Source organism: Cavia porcellus, unplaced genomic scaffold (genome assembly GCF_034190915.1).
Source record: "Cavia porcellus strain 051 isolate PalLab524CR breed Dunkin Hartley unplaced genomic scaffold, mCavPor4.1 scaffold_24, whole genome shotgun sequence".
Taxonomy (NCBI): domain Eukaryota; kingdom Metazoa; phylum Chordata; class Mammalia; order Rodentia; family Caviidae; genus Cavia; species Cavia porcellus.
In genome coordinates this window covers 49450015-49472395 of record NW_026947507.1, presented here as the reverse complement: position 1 = coordinate 49472395, position 22381 = coordinate 49450015, and the positions used below count along the sequence as shown (strand labels likewise).

General features: G+C 51.1%; 1 protein-coding gene across 5 annotated transcripts in view; it reads right to left on the bottom strand.

Moving 5' to 3' along the window:
• Positions 1-541: 541 nt before the first annotated feature.
• Positions 542-22381, bottom strand: part of Dcbld1 (discoidin, CUB and LCCL domain containing 1) — a 59071-nt gene continuing 37231 nt past the window's right edge. For 3 of the 5 annotated variants that reach the window (XM_063235034.1, XM_063235035.1, XM_063235037.1), the window contains 10 exons: positions 21627-21778; positions 17457-17497; positions 15332-15544; positions 14884-15005; positions 14026-14173; positions 13812-13931; positions 12473-12560; positions 11703-11752; positions 10437-10562; positions 8787-10246 (listed from right to left, as the gene is read on the bottom strand). In XM_063235034.1, coding sequence (XP_063091104.1) covers positions 9960-10246; positions 10437-10562; positions 11703-11752; positions 12473-12560; positions 13812-13931; positions 14026-14173; positions 14884-15005; positions 15332-15544; positions 17457-17497; positions 21627-21778 — 1347 coding nt within the window. In that variant the 3' untranslated portion in view covers positions 8787-9959. Of the gene's footprint in view, positions 1710-8786; positions 10247-10436; positions 10563-11702; positions 11753-12472; positions 12561-13811; positions 13932-14025; positions 14174-14883; positions 15006-15331; positions 15545-17456; positions 17498-21626; positions 21779-22381 lie in introns of those variants that run through there. The other 2 variants (XM_003479719.5, XM_063235036.1) reach the window with 2 other exon arrangements.

The window sequence follows — 22381 nt, the reverse complement described above, 5'->3', positions numbered from 1 at the left end:
CTTCCATTTTAGTATTTAAGTATACATAACTTAGAATTGTTTCCAAATTATGTATAAAATGCTTTCTAGAAAACATAAATGTATTATTTTAGAAAATGAATTTTGAACATAAAGTATTTGGTTTTTGTCATTATATAAACGATTTTGTTGCTTTATGTATGTTGGCATAAGTTCCCAATTTACCAGATTATTTGGAAAAAAGTTTTTCAGAATTCATCCTCATAGGATAATTTGTTGAGTTCATGAAATTTAAAAGATGACTTAGGGGCCAGGGATTTAGCTCAGTGGCACAGTGCCTGCCTGGTAAGCACAAGGTCCTGGTTCAGTTCCCAGTACAAAAGAAGGAAAAAGATGACTTGGTTTTCATGTCAGTCAGTGTGTTTTAGAGATCTTATAACTAACTGTTTAAAAAAAGAACTTGCAAATTGTTGGAGATGTGCTCCTGGTAATCTTTTCCACTGTGTATCATTATCTTCAAAGTTAAGTTACTCACTGCAAGACATAAAATAAAAAGTTTTACAAAAAAGAAACATAATTAACTTTCTCCTCAATGAATTAATGTAAACTATTAATATAAATGAAACAAATCAGCATATATAAATATTTTTAAAGCAATGCATTACTTAATTTGGAGAAACACTTGAACTTTTCCCTACTACCTGTCTCCCAGTTTGCTCTTTATTTGAGATACATATAGAAAGCAGTGTCATGACTGTCATGGTGGTGGCAGGAGATGCATGGGCTTCTGAGACCCAGCAGCATCACCCTGGTGCACTCTGTGTTCGGGTATGGCTGCCCCTCTTCCTGCTGCCACCAGCTGGTTGCTGATCATGACCTAGTTGGAGGCTTCTGGCACACCTACCAGCCGCCCTGAGAGCTGAGCTTCCCTCTCCGCTGCACTTGCTTCTTTCCCTCCCTCAGGGTCCTGCCAGCCCTGTGACTGGGTTGCCTCCAGGTACACTGCTGTTCTCCCTGCCCATCACTCCTGCCGTGCTCTAGCACAATGCTTTGCCGCTGCTTGGTGTCAGTGTGTCTACTTCTAGGAGGACTGGGCTTGCACAGGTGAAGCAGAAAGCAGGCAGTGGTCTGGGTCTTGGGAGCAGGCTCATCTGCTTAGACAGAAAGAGGATGACGTCTTGCTGGGTAAGTAGAGCACCTGTGTGTGGTCTCCGCACGTGTCATGCTTGGGTGGTGCCCAGAGAAGGGCGCAGGGTGACAGAGCCTGTTGTCTGTACATACAGCCCTTGGTTGTATATACCCAGCCTCATGGGTTGCTAGCGTGGTCCCAACATGTTCTCCCAGATGTGGCTGGTTTCATGTGCCTAAACAGTTCGCACTGAGCACTTGCTTTCCTTCTGGGACAGTGCAGCTATGGTGCTGCTGGGCACGATGTGCCCAGGTCATAGCCCTCCTGAGAGCAGATAGCCATGCTTCCCTGTGATCTCTGCTGCGTCCTGTTAACACTTCACTAGAGCAGGATTTGGAGCAAGCACCTGGTTTCCTGTGGAGAAGGTGCCCTTTCTCCTTACCTGGCGATCTTCTCTGTAGTAAATAGTAGTTACAGGCTTGGTCTTGTGTTTAAACTTGTGGCCCCTCTAGCAAACCACTCAGTGTGAGTGAGGGTGGTTTTGGAGGCCCCAGACACAGGTGATGGCATAGGGAAATGTCCCCATGGAGGGCAGTTCTCCAAGAAGCTCTGTGATGCTGGCCTTTGAATAAAGTGGGGAACAGTGTAAGAACAGTGTCTGCTGGTTCCTGCTGGTTCAGTGATGACCAACCTGGTGGAGCTGACTGTGGCACATGTACCATAGGTTCGCCACCATTGTGCCAGGTCTTGTGACCTGCAGGAGTATGGCACTGGTAACCTGGAGGGAATCTGAAGAAGCCTGGACTGCAATGCAAGGACTAAGGTGGCCAAGCTGCAGGTGCCACAGAATCCCTGGGACTGGGAGGTTTCGTCAAGGACTTTCTAAATGGACTGACTGGCAAGTAAAAAGGGAATTAGACGTGAGAAGCAGGTACAGTACTGGAACTTGGGTTGTATGCTTTGGAAAGGTAAACTCTGGTAAAATGCCAAGAGAGGGGAGTAGATTCCAAATGGGACATTAACCTTCAGGGAGCAGGGCAGCTATCTAAAGATCATTATTACATATGTCACACTGTCTAAGGGCAAATGTGAATATTAGGGGAAGTTATATCATGTCCAGAATCACAGTAAGTGTGAGAGTCAGAGCTTAATTCTACTTTATTAGATGACAAAGAGGGGAGAAGGACTGTAGATGAAATTACAAGATTGCAGTCTTTCTCTGCCAGTAATTACAATGTTTTTTAATGGCACAAAGGATCACAGGTTTGAGGCCAGCCTGGGCTACATACTGAGTTCTAGACCAGCCTGAGCTACATAGCAAGATCCTTCTCAAAAAATAACATAAAAATAAATAAAAGTTGGAGTTTCAGGACAAGCCCAGTTTAAACTTTTTAAACTCTTTAGGCCTGGGCAATTCACCTGCAAATGAGTTCGACACACACACACACCCTAACCTTTTTCCACCTGTGGTTAGGCCCTGTCCTCACCTGTGAAACAGCCCTCGACTCCCCCCCAGGAACAGACCAGTGTTTTTCTTGGGTGGGCCATCCTCTCTCACCTTCCATATCAAGCTAGACTATAGATTGACAAGTTCCCCAGGTTTCTGTCACTAGAACACATACACATTCACAGTTCAAGCTGTAGCACATCTCTGATTGCCCACATTCCACTCTTGGATGTGCATTTAAATTTCTGCCTAATAAAACTTTCCCATGCCTCCACTGATGGATTCTGAAATCCTTTTCGACCATGGAAGTCAGCAAACCTGCTGGCTTGTTTTTGGTGGGTTAGCTCAGTTCCTTAACGTGGCTCTTCTTGAGTCCTCTGGGCAAGCCAGCCAGGAGGTAGAAAGATGTGGGGACCATGACTGATAAGTCCAGGTGCAGATGTTTTGTTTTTTTCTTCCCAGCTTTCCAGTCTTGCCCTCAGAAACGTAGCTTACGCCACTTGTACTGTCTTCCCTTGCTTCAAGCCTGTGCAGCCTGTAGAGTGGCTAGAGGCTCATGAGTCCCTATAGAAGTGAGGGTTTTCTTGTAAAAGCACCCAGATGAGAGGCTCCGGCTGTCTAACTGGAAATGGACAAGGGGTGTAGGTATCTCCATGATGCAGAATGGCATTGGTATTCCCTCAGGCCAGCCTGCCTGGTTCCTACATCAGATGGAATTAAAATTGGCTTACTAGGGAGATGCAAGGATAGACCCAGCTAGTGTTTCGAGCAGAGTTTTATATAACTGGTACAGGACACATAGTCCAGAGATGGTCTTCGAGGTGTTACCAGAGAAAGCGAGCTACTTAAAATCGCATGTCTTTGGGTCCTGAACACGTTGTATAAAAGGAGAGCCCTGTTAATCCTTTTTTCCTCCCCCCTTCAAAAAACAGCCTCCTTGTCTCTTTTGCTTTCTGGTAACAGTTGCAGAGAGCCAGGGAGCGTCTAGAGGTAGGGGGACTTGGGCAGTTCGTCCTGGCTCTAGGAACACTTCTGAGTGTGTCCTGCCAATGTCGGTAGTGGGGAAGGGGAGACCAGGGCTCGTACTTTCCTGCTTACAGGAGTACCTTCCGCTCTCAGGAAGGGTTCCAGGCAGCTCTTCCTGATTGTCCGCTGTGACCTTCCCTGCCCTTGAGCCACCTGTCCATCCCTGCCTTTCATTTTCCTGGGGCCTCACAGGGTTACTTCTGTGATTATAGCCTGAATTCTCACTCTACCTTGTTTGGTTCTGACATCCTTAGATAACTGTAGCCTCAAGTTTATCTCCCTATATAAGGTAATAAGTGATTTTGAGTTCCTAAATGAAACCTCCTGGTTTTTGAAAGCCTCCAGGAGGTCCTTACATATGTGACAGGTCCCTGGATAGAGCGTAGGGGTGGATTTTTGAGTAAAGCTCAGCTGTTGTGTACAACTTTTTTTCCTGCCTTTTTGATCTGCTGAAGAAGGTTAGAACAGCTGGGTGCCAGGAACAAGGATACAGGTCCTGGATGTGTGCGAGAGATTTATGATGGGCAGAGGTACTCAGATGAGTGTTGACAAAAGCAGGACAGACTGCTTTCTCCCCATGGAAAGTAGGACAGTTTTCATGTGGGAACCCTGGCCTGGGATGATCTTCCCTTGCCACCTCCTGTCTTGCTTCTGCTTTCCCTTTTTAATCTCTTAATAGAGGCACACAAGGGAGATCTTGAAGGCATGAAGTGCATATTACTTGAGATGGGTAACTCGGTATCTAGCTCTGAAATGTCACCTTTAGGTTATAATTTACAAAACTCAGACCATTTTAAAATGGAGGATTTAAAAAGGAAAGAGGAAGGCTGGGGATTTAACTCAGCAGGCATAAGTGCCTGCCTGGCAAGTGCAAGGTTGTGAGTTCAATCTCTGGTACCAAAAAAAAAGGAAAAATAATTTTCATTTGGACTTAGTTAGAAAGCGGGAAGGCTGACCTCTGCACAGAACTTTATATTTTAACACAGTATTCCAGCTTGAGTTTTAAAGGAGGAAGAAAAATTGACAGAAGTCCCATGTTTCCAAGTTTTTATGTCCCTGTAACAAGATCCAAAATTACATTCCATACAATTTGTCATGCCCATGTGCAATAGGAACTGGATCCAGACCCTGAAGAGTTGAATTCTTAAATGCCCCAAACAGAGTACCCAGATGCCTCTGGCACCAGCAGCATAGCCCGAAGAGGCTTCAGAGGCTCCTGAGCAAGGCCTGTTACCTATTTCAGCTGCTTCCTCTACTCCCTCCTTTCCCAGGGTTACTTCCCCCATCCAACATCCTTAGCCTGTCCCCATTACAAAAGGAATCCAGCCCTGCTGGTGTAACAGTGCTTTTTGCTGTCCCACTGATTTGAAAACTTCCGAACGTGACCATTCTGGGAAGCCTCAGAGGAAAGAGAGGGTGTTGTGAGCCTATATACACCCTTCTCCAAGAATGATCTGGCTCATAGTAAACAAAAATTGAAACAGTTTTCAGAGAGTCCAGATAGATTCACAGATAAGTCCCAGGCTTTTACTGTAACTGATGGTGTAAGTATTGTTTTCTACCTGAAGAAAAAACCCGTTTATGGGCAGCAGCACAAGCTCAGGCTGATGAAGTACATGCCTGAGATAGCACTAGAATTGTGGGTACAGATGTACTCACAAGGGCTCCTGATGGGCAATATAAGAGTGGAAATTAAAGTCATAGGAAGTGTGATATGATTTCTTATCTGATTGAAGGAATGGAAAATGCATGAATAAGTCAGTTATGAAAAAATTAAGATGTATCACCTAAGGAAGAAAATCCTGTCTCGTTTCCAGATTATTCAACTGAAACTCTAGATATACTAACTCAGAGGCAGGATGAGGTTTTTTGGACCATATTTTGTTTGCCAGTTTCCCAAGGGATTGATGGGCCATTTCAGAAGCAAGTTGTAGGTCCTCAAACCCTTACTAATGACTGACTGGTTCATTCGTGAAAGCTCTTACTTGAGCAGCTACTATGCAATTACTGTTCAATTGTTAGCCTCCAAAAGAGTAGCAAGATACAGCTACTTCTTCAAACACTGCAAACTCATCACTCTTATCTGGGCTTCACAGTTGGGAAAAGCAAGCAAATCAACATCTATACTGATAAGCTTTCTTACTCCCTGCTCATGTGGCCAATGGAGAGAGGGGACACGACAGAAAAAATACCCAATTGAGAACAGACCTGAGATTCATTCCCTCTTAGAGGCACTGACTGCAGAAGACATCAGAAGAGAAATTCTCCATGATGTGGGGAAGTGCTTCAGCGGAGCATAGTGCCACTAGCAGCAGTGAAAGATTCATTGAAGATGGGTTTAATACTCCTGGGCCCAGAGCTGGGCACAATTACTTCCTGTTCAGAGCCTAGTGGATAAGGCAGTGAGGATATAAACCAGCAAAGGATGCTAGTGGATTAAAGAGGAGAATCGCAATTTTGTAACCCCAAGCTGATCAATAGAAAATTATTAAAGGGTTGTATAGTTCATGCATTTAGGGAAGGAAACACTGATTTTGGTCAGTCATACTCAGGGTGGGGGTGGGCTTCGAATCTATGATTCAGGAAGCCACAAAGGCGTGCTCCCTATGCCTACACAACAGTCCAAGGGGAAGTAGCTTAGCCCTACCTCTGTGTAACCCAATGCAAAGGCCGAGGCACCCTCGCTGGAGAAGAGTGACAGCTGGCATTTGCCTGGATGCCCCTCGCAAAGGATATAAATACCGGGGCTGGGGATTTAGCTCAGCGGCATAAGCGCTTGCCTTGCAAGCAGGCAGTCGTGAGTTCGATTCCCGGTACCGATAAAAAGGAAAAAGACAAAAAAAAAAACAAAAACAAAAAAGGATATAAATACCTCTTCGACAAGCTTTTAGATCTTTTAGAGGACTTGTGGATACTACTTAAGAATAGTAAGGAGACCAACTTGGGATACATTAGGTAAGTTTATTCTGCTTACCTGTGTCTCCTCACAACCATACTATGTTGGCTACAAATCAAAGTTGGATAGTTTATTTTTTTTTTTTAACTCTTATACTACTCTCTAGTGCAAGAACTGATGCTTTCCTTAACTGGGCCCAGCAGTATGCCAGGAACATTAACGAAGATGCATTCGGGACTCAAGGATGGTTGTTAACTTTTAGTGCTCCTGAGCTGTGGTGGGTATCCCCTCCACAGGGAGATGACTAATTCTAAAATTTTATAAAACAGGACTTTTGAAGCTTGCTACTAGATCTCTCTCTCTCAATGGCCAATGAATGAGACATTCATGAAAAAGGCCATGAGAAGAATTTTTCTTTAGCTATAATTAATACATTGATATGGCAGTACAGAAATCTCGATCTATCCAGACTCCTCAAACTCGCATGATGAATAATAACTTCTTATTGGAGGTCTGTAAGGCGTCTGGTTGGCATGTATTGTGGGTAACAACCAGCAAGCACCCTTTGTTGGGTACAGAAAACTCATACTCTCAGTACATGGAGCAGCTCCACCCAAAATGTAGAGTAGGTTCCTACACAAAGCTCTGATTACACTATTGTGTTAGGAGCAGTTGATTATTTCTGGTTGGAAAGCAAGAAATGGGATAAGATGCCTAGCCCCAGGTAGTACAGGGCTCTGGGACAAACCTAGGCCGCGGTTGCCTTCAGGGTAGATAGAAAGAGGTTCTCCGTGGATACAAGGTGCTGGGTTAAAACCACAGAGCAACCAGCCAGCAGCCCGGTCTTTTGGTATTGGTGAGCCAGAGTAGTTCTTCACTGGCATGATGATTTACTCTCCATTTTATTCATCCAGCAAGACCTGAAGGTAATGTGGCATACTCAACCTCTTACTAAACACGAAGGGCCTCAGTGATACTTCAGAACACATTTTGTTACTAAAATTTTAAGTAGAAATGATGAAAAAGCCCCTTTGTAGAGTCGAGTGGCCCTACACAGCCTAACAGCAGCTCCAGATGGTGCCTACACTGTTAGCAAGTCAGGCTGAGTACATTCCTGACAATTCTGCAAATGTGTCTTCTGCATAACAGGATCCACATTTACAGTCAGTGAATGTTAGACTCCGTCTTTAGCTTCAGTGGCTGGCTACTATTGTGGTTATCCGGAACAGCGTTGGTAGGGAAAACGTTATTTTTCTAGCTGTTATACTATGGATACTCGGATAGTAGGAATTCTTTTTATGCTACCTGATCCATTGTCTTGGTGGATTACTGTCTCATAAGCCTTTGCCCTCTTTTTCATCACTATGGAAAAGTGATGGTTTTGAGGTCTACACAACCAGGTATTCCTTTGTCTCCTTTAGAGGAGTCGGGACAAGAGTCCTCGATGGTTAGGGTCAGAGCCTCACTTTGCTGGAAGCAGGAATCAAGGTAGGCCACTGACATGCATCCTTTAAGGGGTTGAAGTCTCATAGAGGAAGTGAAGCAGGACTGACAAATTTCAAAATAGGTAGAAAAGAGAGAAAATCATAATTTCAAAAATAAAAACTGCAGTTTTGGGACCTGAGCCCAGTTTAAAATTTGTCTCATCTAAACTTGGGCAATTTCCTCGCCACCTGCAAATGGGCTTGACCATATTTTCTCCTCAAATGCCTTTTTCGCTTTTAACTGTGGAATAGGCTTTCTCCTATGAGCAAATCATGATCTTTATGTGGCTGGGCTATCTCCCTGCCCCGAAACCAAGACCTAAGTGACAAATTCCACAGGTTTCTATCACCACAATACATCCAGTCCCATTCCAAACTGCAGCGTCTCATTTATCTGATCACCTGTGCTCTCCTATGGAGCATGTACTTATTTGAATCCAATAAACCCTTCCTGTGCCTCTGCTGATGCTATTTCCCCAATGAAAGTCCTGAACCAGCCTGCCTGATCTCGGGCGTGTGGATGAGCTCTGCTGCTGGGCTCCAGGAGCCTCCGTGGGCCGTGCTGGGTTCCGAACCCCTTCCACGGAGCCGCCTGCTGCCTGTGGAGGATTGCTGTCCAGCCGGACCCACCCCCGCAGCCCAGGAAGTGGATCTGAGAAGCGATGAGTAGGAAAACCAGCTCTCCGAGTAGCCCGGCCTCTGAGCCTGAAGCCTCCGCCCCCACGCGGTTCCGGCACCACGTGGGTAAGGCACAAATGCAGCGCGACATGCGGGAGATGCTCCGAGTTCTCGGTACAGAGTGGGGGCTCCTTCCCGTGTCCTCGGTGGCCCCAACAAAGAACTGGATGAGGAAAGGCGACAGAAGTGCCCCTTTATTAAAGGGTTAGAGCAGGGTGTTCTGCAGCATGATAGCAGAAAGGACGAGGGAAACAGACCCTGCATGTCTAAAATGCCCGAAAATAACATGTGGGGAAGAGTCGTCACCGGCGCGTGTTCACAGTGAGAGCCCGGTCAACTAGACGCGGCTGGGCTTCCAGTTACACATAGTGAGCAGGAGCTGTGCTCCTCGATTAGCTGTGCTTACATGCAAATGAGCGGCTAAGCTTCCAGTTTCTGATTGGCTCTGTAGTAATGCGGCCCTCGCGTCTGGTGAGTGTCCTTCCGCAGGCTCGGGCCCTGAGTCCGCCACCTCAGGAGCCCCGCTGGATCCTTCGGGACACCCAGGGGAGGGACCCAGCTGTCATCAAGCCAGGCTTCCTCCCCAGCCTTAAGACAGCAGGAGGAAACGAAAAAAGGCGTAGCCGCAGTTCACAGTCGGGCCAGCAGAGGGCTTGGGCGGTACTGCAGGAGGAAGGCATCGCCAACCCCTGATGGGGTCGGGATGCAGGCCCCACTCCGCGCCCGCCGCCGTGCTGAGCCTCGGAGGCGCGCCACCGTGGAATCCGTGCTAAGCGCTTTCAGCGCAGACTTTCGGGTCCGCGCTCTCGATAAAGCAAAATGCGCGCTGCGCCTTGGTGAAAGAGGGAACTCTCGCGGCCGCCGATGGCGCTGGAAGGCTCCAGACCCGAGGCCCAGAGCCGCGTTTCTCCAGGACAGCTGTGCCCGCCGCCTCGGTAGCAGAGCCCCTTAGGCTCAGCCTGGGTCGCTCTCGTCACAGCGCATCTCAGGCCACTATGGCTCCTCCGTGGACTCAGACCCCGCCAGGCTGCTCACAGGCTTGCGTGTCCGCACCGGGCCACGTGGCCGGGCGGCCCAGGTCCACGTCGCGAGGGCCCGGCCCCACGTGCCTCCCAAGCTTCCAAGGGCTTCGCCGAGGACGGCTCCCGGTGCCCGAGGTCAGGACACGCCCTGGGGTGTGCAGTGCTCATCTCCGTGGCACCCTGCAAGGGCTAAGGCTCACAGTGCGAGCTCATGCCGCTCCCACGCCCGAGACAGAAACACGGCTGCCCACAGATCGCACAGTGCACCCGTGGAAGCTCGGTGTCACGCGTGGGGCGGAGGCGCCGTCAATGGTGTCACTCATCCAGCTCTGTGGTCCGTGGCCTGGCTCACTGCAGCCGGCCCTCCACGTGCGTGGTCATCCGCACTCCCGGCTCGAGGCCTGTTGTAGCTCAGGTCCCCCTTGGGCGCTGGCACAAGGTATCCGGGGGCGGGGCCTCCAGCAGGGGGTGTGGTGATGGGTGTGGCATACTCGGGCCGGGCGCGCGTAAGTGGCAGCGCGTACTCATGCGCGTCCATGGGCCGGAAGGTGGATCCTGCCCTGGCGGCAGAGTCCGTGACGAGGGCGTCCAGGGGCGTCTGGTAACCTACAAGCAGGGGGCATCAGAAGAGACTGCGGCCTCCACCCGGCGGGAGAGGGCACTGCGCAGCAGGACAGGCCGGGACCCTGGGCGGGCCCTGATGGCGAGGAGGAGGAGCAAATCGAGGCCCACGCTTGGATTTCCTTCCGCCCTCTCTGCCCGGCCCTCCCGGGACACCACCCGAGAGTACGCTTACACTCCAAAGCACTGGCGAGGAGGTCTCCCTTCTGGATGTCTGTGCCCTCGTCGTCGTTGTCATAGCTGATGGTAAACTCAGCTGATAGATGTGTGGCCAGCGGGTGCTGGAACGGCTTCCAACAGCCTGGGATCAGAAGAGCCGCAGCAAGTGAGCACCCGGGGGCACAGGGGCGCGCCCTCGCGGCCTGTGGCCGGGCCAGCTAGCTTATTGCACTCGCCAAGGTGGCAGCAGCTCGGAGAGACGACATGCCTGGCTGCACCTTGTGGACCCGCCAGGCCACTGTCACCCAGGGAAACGCTCACCTAACTTTAGCCCTAACCTTCAAGCCCAAGTCCTAGGAAGCGCCAGGCGTAGTCGCCAGTCTGGGTGAGGCCTGAGGATGCCCAAGGGGGCAGGACAGCTTCTCCTCGGTGACAGGTGCGCAGGGACCTCAGCGCCAGAGGCAAAACCTGCTGCCCACTGCCAGGACGACGCTGCGCACACGCGACCAAGGCCCTCCATGTGCGGCGCGGGCGGGAACAGCCGCTCACTCCCCAGGAAGGCTTTAGCCTCCCCGTCTCTGCCGCCAGCTTTCCAAAAATGCAAAGCACCCTGTCAACCACAGTCTAAAGCCATCACGTGGAAAACCCCAAACAGATGATTACTGAGTTCTGAAGTGGTGCCAGGAGGAGCTAAGGAAGAGTCTTATCCTCCCACTGGCATCCCCACCTCTGAGTGGTCCCGCACACCCTGTGACCAGATCTGGGTCTGCACAGTACCATCGCTGGGCCACTCTGCTTTTTTTTTTTTTTGGGGGGGGGGTCTTTTTGAGACAGGGTTTCTCTAGGCAGTTCAGGCTTGGCCTTGAGCTCACTTTGTAGCCTAGGCTGGTCTAGAACTCGGAATGATTCCTCCTGCCTCAGCTCCCGAGTGCTGGGATTACAGACGTGAGCCACCGCGCCCGGTTAGGACCACCCTGCTTTACTCAGTGGTAGCTCCGAAACAGGGACAGCGACGCTGGCCGCTGTACCCCAGGTGTTGCTTTAGATGCTCCTCTATTTTATTGTCAAGGCTGCTAATCTGCTTTGCTTAGTATGTAAATCACACTTCACCCCGTCACCCGTAGGGAGCCCCGCGGCATGGGCCTGGCATGCCAGCGCCAATTGCAGCAGGGCATGGGTGCATGGGGTGGAGTGGCCCTGGGCCTGGGTGGGCGCAGGTGCACGCAGAAGCCTTTACCCCTCTCTCAGAGACAGGATGAGCTGGGCCAATGCCCTGACCAACCTGTTTTCCGAGTTTCCGGAGACGCATATGGATTTCCTGCCTTCTTCTTCCTGTCAAGATGGAAGTGTCCCTGAGTACTGAGCCAGCTGGGCTGCCTGCCCCCTCCCCGGTGACATGCACGACATGTATGGCGCATGACATGCATGGCACGGGGATCATGGTAGTGCCATTCTGCAGGGCAACTGCCAGGGCTAAAGGAGATGGTGCGGTCCTGTGCTTAGGAAGCCGAAGGGCTGCATGCAATGACCTCACTCATGACAAAGGTCACGGTGTGTCCCCTCGCAGGACGATGCCGACTACTCACAGAAAGCACTGGCTGTATCATCCCACTGCCTCCCTGGCTTGACCATGGGCCCCACTACACCCAAGCCCAGTGCTCGGCAGGCTCAGGGGGCCCACTGAACTGCAATATTCATGCTATCATCGGGAAGGGACTCCGGAACCTTACAAACCAGGGGCTCTGTCCCCTTGATCACTTAAGTCAGAGGCTTGTTCTAAGCTGTGCCTGCTGTAAGAGGGAAGCGCTGTGTCAGAGGTCACCTGGACTCCTGGAGGCAGCGCTCTGGTCGAGCTTATGTTGGTTTCTAAGTGATAAGAATTGCTCATAAGGTAATAGTGGGTAGTTTCTACTCTATCACTGTTTTTAAAAATGTAAACCAGTGATTTACTTGAAAGACACACTCCTTTTCTACACAAGTATCTGAAAAGTAAGCTTCTTGGGTTGATGATTGCTCATGTAATCAGGAAATTTAACAGCTGAAGTCACCTACCTTCTGAAGGCTGCAAAGGCTCCCACTGCAGCCAGCAGGAGGACTCCCAGGAGGACCAGCAGGGTGGCCACGGTGGTCACGCTCAGTCCTAGAAGAGCAAAAGCCGCTGTGTTACAAGCTAAGCCATGGCAAGATGAGTGCGTGACTCAAAACTTAACATGGATTTGGGAGGTCTTCAGCTGTTTAAAACATAGGGACAACAAATAAATGCTGAGCACTTTCTCATCCTGGAAGGTTAGAGAAGAGGGCTCAAAATCCTGGCTAAGCCGTGGGAAAATAAGGTGTATCTGTTCCTCTTCCACAGTGTCAGTTCTCAGGGCTGACATTTACTATGAGATGGCTGCTTGGTCCATTTCAAAGTCCCCACATCAGAATGGATACCTTAAAGAAGGGAGTCACCTGAATGGCACTGAGGCAGCAAGTGTGGAAACCACACGAGGAAGGGAAACAAAGGCTGTTCAGGGTGGAAACGTAGCTTGTGAAGAGGAGGCCCGGGGCTCCTACAGCGCCACCATCATGTAAGGCACAGGGGTCACTTGTGAGGGTCTCTAAGCCTCAAATACCCAGCTGAGTGACGGTGCTAGGGTGTGGCAGACACCAGAAAGATATTAGCCCCGCACTCTTCAGCTGTGTAAAGGAGCACAAAGTGCTGGAGATGCACCGTTCAAGGAGTCTGCGCCACAGCTGGGTGTGCTGCTGTGGCCTCCCCTCGGAAGTACAAATAGGCGACTAGACACAGTGCGATACGGTGGTCATCTACCCATGCTGAGAGAGGGCTGCTTATTTTCTTATTTATATGTGTATAATTTTTCAAAATTTTCTAAAGTTCTCATTTTCTGAAAAATGTTCATTCCTTGAATAGATTTTACATTTACAAGTTGAAAATTCCAAATATAACAAGGCATGGAATGGAGGGTCTCCCTCCTACCTCTCCAGTTCTCCACATGAATCCAAATTCTACTTTTTGATGTCTTTAAAGATCCTAGAATACGTGTGTTCACCCTTCATTCCTCCGAACACAAATAGCTATCTAAACTGGTCTACACTTTCCTATTAAAGGTGCAGGTACATCTCCTGTACTACTGAAGACTCCCTTTCTTATGTCTGGGGGGTGTTTTATTATGGAGATGTGCTGTTTTCCTTTTCCACCAAATACCTCCCCAGGCTCTGAAGGACATGTAAGCTTGTTTCTGACCGCTATTGTCTTGAAGTGTCACCCTGAGTAGCGCAGACAGGTGTCCTGTGGCATGCACACGAACAAACATCTCTGGACAGGCTCCCCCAATGGGACTGCCACTGGGAGGGTGCTGGTCAACCCCTGGGAGGCCAAGACACAGACCTGCTCCAGCAGGGGGTCCTTCCTCCTTGGGGGTCGGGTTGGGCCCCGTGGGTAGTTCCTCTCCCTCAGTTGAGAGCCCAGTGTCTGGACTTGATCCTGGCCATTCTGTTGACTCATCTCCTGAGAGGAAAGGGATGTTGGAATGACCGTGTGGCACAGTGCTGTGTAAAGGAGGGGACTGGGACTGAGGGCTCCCCAACACATAGGGCCCCACCTTTTGAGATGTGACAGCCGAGGAGCTCCACCTTCAGTGCGGCCCGCTGGTGCCAGGCACGGGGCAGGACCCGCACGTATCTGGCCGTGAGGGGTGGAATGAAGTTGTTCTGCACCGGGTCCTGGCAATTGGTGTTGCCCTGGAACACCTGCGGTGTGGGGGGTCGGATGGTGGAGTGAGCTCCTGAGGTCTGCCGGGGTCAGGTGCCCCCATGGGACATGGGACTCTGGGCAGCATGGTTCTGCAGACACTAGTGGACGTGTGAGGAGCCACTTGGGGGTGGTGGGGGTGCCACTGTGTTCTGCTTCCTTTCATTTTGGATGGGGAACTACGCCTGCCCTGTCGAGGTCCTTGGTGGTGACCTTTCTTTATTAACGGAGTACTGCTGACGATGAGCAGTCTCAGGAGCACAGGTCAGTGCCACCCACTTCCCTAGCCGCAGCTCATGCCTGCAGTGTCCACACCCCACATCCACCACTAGAGGTGTAGGGGGACCGCCCTGTGAAACACACTTCCTCTACATGAGGAATACAGGCATCTCACAAAGATCTCCAAAGTTTTGTTTGTTTGTGGGTTTTTTTGTGTGAGGTACTGGGGGTTGGATTTGGCTTTGGCATGAGGCCTTTCTAATTTTTTTTACTCTGAGACAGGGTCTCACCAAGTCTCTTAAGTTACCCGTGCTGGGCACAACCCCTTGCTATCCTCCTGCCTCAGCTTCCCAGAGTGGGGCTCACAGGCAGGAGCCACATGCCCAGCCTTGAAGGTTGGGTTGACATGGCTCACATGCCAGTGAGCACAGGCATGGAGACCCAAGGACCCTGAGAGCTGCTCAGTGTCCTGCTTGGGAGCTGCTCCTACCTTCTCCCCGTGGCCCATGATTCCGTTATAGGTCCTCCATCGAGAGCTGCTTCTGAAGCTCACCACGAAACTCTTAACGTAGAAGTTGAAGTCTGGCTGTGTGGATCCTGTGGTCTTAATTCCTTGTGAGAAGACATTGCTTTTTGGTTAGTTCTGAAAGTAGTTACACGTAACGTGAATTAGCATTTGGGTTTCTTCTCCTCTCGTCCTCCTGGGAAGCCTTGGCTTGCTCTGTGGCCTCCTGATGAGGCCTGGCCCTAGCCATGCTTCGAGGACAGCTCCCACACCTGTGCTTCGACTTGGGCCCCAGGCCCTCTGTGTGGTGACAAGCTGCAGCTCTGAGACACCTCTGAAAGATGCTAAGGGCTTGGGGCCAGAGGGGCTGATGTCAGTGAGCTGTCTATCACCTGTCCATCACGTATGAAAGCTCAGGCCCTCGCCAAAGTACCTGTTATTTTCTTTTCTTCCCCCAGGTCTATCTCCAGCCATTGTTGTTGCTCGTGGCTGCTGCTGTCACCCGCAGCCCACGATGGACCTTGGTCTTGCAGTCGGGCTCGGCCAGGAGACCAGAGAGCGGGCTGTCCAGTGTCACTGACACCCTGCCAGGAGGAGGACGCCTGGAACTGCACCCAGGGGTCTGAGCTCAGGGCTCCACCGCAGTCTAGAACAAAGGGCAAGAAAACAGGCTGGATGGGGCGCAATGAGCCACAGAGCTCATGTTGTGGGAGGATCCGCTGACTGGCCTCGTCCCGATGCAAAGCCATCCCTTAGCAGCCAGTGGGGAAGCAGTGCACAGGTGACAAACTCGCCCGCTAGACAGTGCTTGAAACTGGTCGCATGTGCCATGACAGAGCCCCAAACTCCATCCCCTGTCTCTGGCATCTCTGTCTCCACTGTAGGTTTTTTTGCTAACTTCTTAAACTGACCTGATTTCAACTCGGCACAGTTGGTCTTAAAGGATCAGAATGATTCTCTGAGAAGAATCACAGAGGGATGCTTACTGTCTGTGCCTTAGGAAAGCAGGCATGACCAGACTGAAAATGAGGAGATGGAGTCAGGCAGGTGGCATGCACCTAGAGTCCAGCACTCTGGGAGGTTGAAGCAGGAGGATCCTAAGTTTGAGCCTGGGGGCTGGGGATTTAGCTCAGCGGTGTAAGCACCTGCCTTGCAAGCAGGCGGTCGTGAGTTCGATCCCCGGTACCGGAAAAAAGGAAAAAAAAAAAAAAAACTAAGTTTGAGCCTGGCATGGGCAATTTGGTGAAATATTGTCTCAATAATAATAAAAATGATGATGATGATGATGATGATAATAAGGTAAGTGTGAGGATACAGCTCAGTGCAAAGGTCCTGGACATCCAGGTCTCCTCACCATCCCCAGGGTGGTGAGGAGAGGGAAGGAAGAGACACTGTGTTGATATCACCTCAGGCCCCGACTTGGCCAGGGTCCCAGGCAGTGTGGGAGCAGTAAATAAAGACTGTATCTCTCTCCCTGGGCAATGAAGACATATCAGATTGCTTGCCTTGAGATGTTTTACTTTATGATGAAGGAAAATATTTCCCCAGAATATGTCTCACTGGAAAAACGAGAAAGCCTTTACTTTTACTGAATCTTTTATGGGGCCCTTATTGATCTCATTCAGTCATCTTATCAAGATAACCACAAACCAAATGATGATACTCAAAGGGTTTTTCAAATTTGAACATGAGAACCTTATCCTAAGTGTTCCTTCCTTTTTCATTCTTCGAACAAGTTTGAGTGAGGACACAATATGAGATGTGACTGAAAAACACAGTGGAGTCTGAATCTTAAGGGTTAGGGGAATGTGGTGCACTCATCCACTGTTCTTGCCACCTTCGGCAGCGGCTCAGAGCCTTCTGTCCTCAGTGTGACGTCCCACTGGTGTGGTTGCCTCGATGTCCGGAATAGACTCTAAACATTTTCCGCTCATGGTCACTGAGACTTTGGAGAAGAGCTAGAAGTTACACAGTGCAAGATCCAGTGAGTGAGACGGGTGAGGACACTGCTGTGTTGCCACGAGCTGCCTTTCCAGTGGATGGCACTTGGCAGCCACGTTCATGGTGTTTTTCATCTTACCTTATAAAGAAATTCCGGAAAGGCGACTCCAAAAATGCTTCAGCAAGTGGCAGTTATGTGGGGAGAGGTGAATTTGGAGCAAGGGGAAGGTTTTGAGAAGGATTCAAGGCAATGCGTCTTTGCTATATACACTGGGGAGTGGGGTTGAGACAGTAGCCCAGACGAGCCTCAAACTTACAACCATCTTCCTGCCTCAGCCTCCTGAGTGCTGGAATCACAGGCCTGGGTCACCAAGCCTGGCTTACATTTATTGAAATTAAATTTAAACAGACACCCTATTTTTCTATCACCCTTTGTACTGAAAGACATTTTCTGCTCAATGCTACTGAGGCTTATTGTCTCCTACATTTTTAAATCAAACGATTTGGTGCCTTATGACCTGACTAAAGGTCGAATTATAATAGTCCTTGGAGTTTGCAAAAATAGCAACCACTGAAGTCTTTAAGGCCCACACCCTTCGGGAGAGCAGGCTCCTTACCACTGGAGGTGAACAGGAGGCGCTTTCCAGACAGGGAGCCACTGCAAAGACAAAGACAGATGGGGAGGAGTGAGGGGGAGGAGTGAGCGTGGAGCCAGCCCATCTGTGCAGCCAGTGTGGCCAGGACTCCTGCCCAGCCAGCTCATAGGCCCAGGCTCTGCCTCCTGTTGGGTTTTATCCACCACCCTGGGAGGGGAAGGAGCCAGAGAGACATAGCCTGAGGAACAAACTGCAGAGACTCATCCCAGGAGCAAATGGAAATCCCCCGGGTCTCCAAGGCTGGAGTCCCTGCCAGCAGTCACCTGCACTGCCACATCTAGCCACAAGCAAGGGCCTGGGAGAGGAGGAGGCACAGCCTCCAGGCTGCTGTCTCCACAGGACACCTCTGCCCTCAGCAGGTGAGATGCACGGAGACGGCAGGGGCTTGAGAACCGCAGGACCTCGTTCTACACAGACATGAGGAAAACGCAGAGTGTCTGAGGTCTGAGAGGACTGGATTCGTTTGCCTCTGAATTATCTGCCCTTTGGGAGCAATAGAGAGATGGAGACAGAGACATGCCGGAGAAAGCATTCTCAAATGTGAACTCTATGAGTGACTGAAGAACCTGTTTTCGAATTGAGGGCAGAGCTGCAGAGGTGTTAGGTGTGAGGGGTGCAGGCGAGGTTTTCCCTTCCATCCCTCAACTACTGAAACAGAGATCGCTTGACTTCGGTGCACACAGGAAGCTCCCAGAAGCTTGCTCCCAGCATAGCGCCAGTGCCCACTGCTGGTCACCCCTAACAGGTAAACGTGGACCCCAAGCCTGACAGGAGCCACTCCGGACTGAGGAAGCTGCTGCCTGACAACTCCTGTGCTATCTACAGTGTCTCCACACTGGTCGCCCAGGATCTGAGATTTCACCCTGAGCAGACTCCTGAGGTGTGGCCTGCGAGCCCCTGCTGCAGACAGCAAAGGCTCCATGCGGGCTTTCATGCTGACCCAGGAGCATCATCTGGAGCAGAGGTCTGCAGGCTCAGCCACGTGGCTGCAGATGCCTGCCTCATCTGTCCACTCTTCCCGGAATGCGTGGGAGAACAGCCGGGGGGAAGAGGCCCTGGGAGGGCGGCTTTAAGCAGCCACCCCCAGCCAGGCACGAGGAGGAAAACAGGGGAAGCTGGGGACAAGGCTGTTGTCTCTTCCTGTGCCTCCCTGGCCCACTGTGCTCTGTACTGCCTGCGCCCCGGGTCCCCAGTGTTCACTGTGGGACCCGTGTGCTTTTCCCATGCAGGACACAGGCTCAGCAGCTGTGGACAGCACAACGGGTGACAGTGACACTGCCTATGCCAGGGGATGCTGCGGGGTGAACGGGACCAAAAGCCCCATGGAAGGAGCACAGGGCCCTGAGCCTGAGAGAGGCTGAGGTCCCAGCTCCCTACCATGTCCTCCAGGAAGCCCACGAAGGCCGTGCAGGCAGCTGCCACAGAGCCAAGCTATCTCCCCTCCACTTGTGGTCTAAATTTACTTCCCAGCTCGAGAACTCAGTTTCCATTTCATAGAAGTCTGGTGGATACAGAAGGAACTGAGAATCAAGTCTACCTTTATTTCTCACTTTAATGACTTTTCTTCAGACAGGAAAGAAAACTGGGCGGCACAGTCAGCCTTGCTCCTCGCTGTTCTGCACAGGAAGCACGTAGACATGGCAGGGAGGCAGGAGAGTCACAGGGAAAGCCCCGCAGAGACAGCAGCACCCCAGTGTGGTCCCGAGCCAGTTCTGCCTGCCGTGGGGCCAAGCAGCCTCTCAGCCTTGGGTGGGGCATCCGAGGCTCACAGTACACAAGGACCTGCTTCTGTCACACACCCAGGTGGAGACAGTGATGATCCCTAGAGCTAGAGACGATACCGCGTGAAAAGCAGGTGTGTGTGTGTGTGTGTGTGTGTGTGTGTGTGTGTGTGTGTGTGTAACTTTATGCATTTGGGATTTTGGTTGGTGAAGACATCTAGGTTTGGCATGCACTGAAAGATCACTGGATGTTTGAGTGCTCAGGTAGGAGGAAGGAGTGTGAGGAGGACAGGGTGGTCCACTTCTGCCATCCCAGACGGTCTCTGGGGAGGCTAAGAGGAAAGGATCACAAATTCAAAAGCAGCCTGGTAACTTAGAAAGACTCTGTCTCCAGATTACAAAGGCCTGAGGAGGTAGTTGAGTGGAAGTGCTTGCCATGAGTTCAGTCCCCAGTACTGGAAAGAAAAAGAAAGAAACAGAGAAAGAGAAAGAGCCTGGTAGCACAGGAGGCTGAGGCGAGAGTATCACCATGAGTTTGGAGGCAGCCTGAACTACATAGTGAGACCCTGTCCAAAAACTAACACCAGAACCAAACCAAACCAAAGACCACTTTGTGTCCTTTCACTTAAGAATCCTACGAGGAAGAAAACAGCAAGCAGGAAGCAGCCGTAGGCAAGGATGGGGAGTCTGTGTGCATGTGTCTGGTGTGCAGCGCGTGCCTGTGCCTGGGGGATGAGTCCCTGTGGCTCGCGCTCGGTACCCCCGCGTTACCACGAAGCACGTGACTAAAGTGCCCTCTCCATTGCCCAGGGACCACCCTGCCGGCTGAGCTCTGCCCTTGCTGCTCTGCCGCCCCAGATCCTCTCCAGCACCCTCCTCAGGCCTCAACACCTCCAGGGCGCCCTCAGCCATCATTCCTGCGTGGCCTACTTTACAGTGGCTCCAGTTCTAACCCTTCTCCTGTGCATCTGGGCTAACACCCTCTCCTGAAACAAGGCTTCAGAACTTCCTATAAGACTAACATCATAACTGGGATCAGGGTTCCTGCTTGGCCTGTGGTGCTGCTGAACTACAATGTAAAATTTAAGCAAAAAAAGTAGAAGGAAGAGAAAAATTATTGTATAATTTCTTAAAAGAACACTGGGCTACTTTATGTGGCCTAACTTGTATTAGTCAGCTTTCCTGTGGCTGCACAAAGTACATAACGTCCTCAACTTACAGAAATGTTCAGTCTGCTCATAGTTTCAGAGGGATCAGTCCACGGCAGGCTGGCTCAAGCAGGAACATCATGATGGGTCGGCTTGCAGAGCAGAGCTGCTCATCTCAAGGGGGTGGGGATAGAGTAGGTGGGGCACCAGCATGGAGGACCCTTCGAAGCACCCAGCAACCACGTTCTAAACACACATTTGGCTGTGAACACAAGTGGCTTAACCCATGCTTCAGGTAAGATCCCCATGATCCCACCACCTCTTCAGGAGTCTTTGAATCCAGTCCAGCTGACAAGTAAGGTTACCTGGCTCCCCAAGAACCTGTCTACCACCCACAATGTTGCTCTCACCAGATAAGTCAGTTCACAGCCCACTGGGAGACTAGAACAGTAAAATGTAACCAGGAGGGGCTGAGGGCAAACAGTGCAGCTGGAGAGAGGGTCACACTTAGCAGTGAGTGACAACACACAGTCCTAACTTTTTCCCAGTTTCAGGTCTCAAAATGCCCATGGTGTCTCTGTCAGCCTGTCTGTCTGTGTCCCCCATCCCTTTACCCTTGGGACCAAAACCTATGGAAACCAAAAAACAGAGTTATGATCCAGGAAGACATTTCCAGGGCCGGAGAGTACAACAGAGACTGAGACGCTGAGCAGCTCTGCTGCCTTCCTTCCTTTCCCAACTGTTCACATGCGTGTAAGGGCATCTACACCATGTGGCCTGCACCCAGCCCTGCACAGCTTAAGCATTCTACTTTCTGCACTCTGGGAGTCTGGATTGTGTGGGAAGCCTGGGCTGAGACGTTTGCAGCACCTACTCTGCTTTCTGGTTTTGAGCAAAAGGACAAGATGACACCAAACCAAGAAGCAAGCAACATCAGCAAAGCTGTCTTTTTCAGTATCTTAGGGAAAGGGGGAGATTGCTAGGACTTTACCAAAACTATAAAACCAGAAAGGAACAAGCCTGAATTCTCTGCTTCCAAAGCATCTATGAGCACATGTGCTCACTCTCTGCTCCAAGGTTCCAGGTGGGCACCACCTGGCAAGCCAGGGCCTCTCCGCTGCTGTGAGGGCCTTTCCTACGAGACCCAAGCTGGCCAGCACTCAAGTGTCCAGGCTGCAGCAGCATGGCACTTGCCCTGCTGTCCTTTCAGAGCACGAGTTCGCTCATGAGGGCCTTGTGGCCTAGATAGGTGCGGTACTCACTCCCTAGACAGCACCCCGTTGGCCAGGCCTCCTTTGTAGCGGCTCAGCCCTCGGTGCTGCAGCACGTGGATGCGGCCACCCAGCTCATCTGCGATCACTCCTGCGTGGATAGCGGCTTTGCAGAGCAGGGAGGTCTGGAACACATAGCAGCACTGTTGAGAGCTCACCTGAGTGTGTCCAGGACACAGTTGGCGCTTCCCAGGTTTGTTCTATGATGATACAGCTATTTCAGATGGCCTCAGGGTGGTGCTTCTGGAGGTCCCTGCTCACAAGAACCCAGAGGCTTGAGGCAGCAGGGAGGACCGTGGCTCTGCAGTCACCACGCACGGCAGTGACGCCTCCTCAGCTGCCCCTGCCCACCACAGACCGGCACACATGTGCATGCCTGTCAGGAGCAGGGGGTCTTGCTCGGAAGGAAAGGTCTGGACTGGGACCTCTGGCTTGGTTTGCTGTGACACCTACTAGGTCCTGTTTGTGAAGCCCAGCCTCCCAGACACTGCTGAACCTAGAAATGTGGAGGTTTCTCAGGCATCCAAACCGAATGGAAACAGCAGTCCCAGGACATTAAGAGGCACGGCAGGTTCAGCCAAGGCCTCAGAGGGTGACACAATCCCACTCCACAGCCTCCTCTGGTATGATCCAGGGCCTGGCAGCTGGGCCTTCTGGGGGGCACCGGCTTGGTGTCCCTGTTCTAGTTGTGAGGCGCACAGGCTGGCTATGGTGACTCAGTCCTGGGGCTGGAGCCGGCTCGGTGG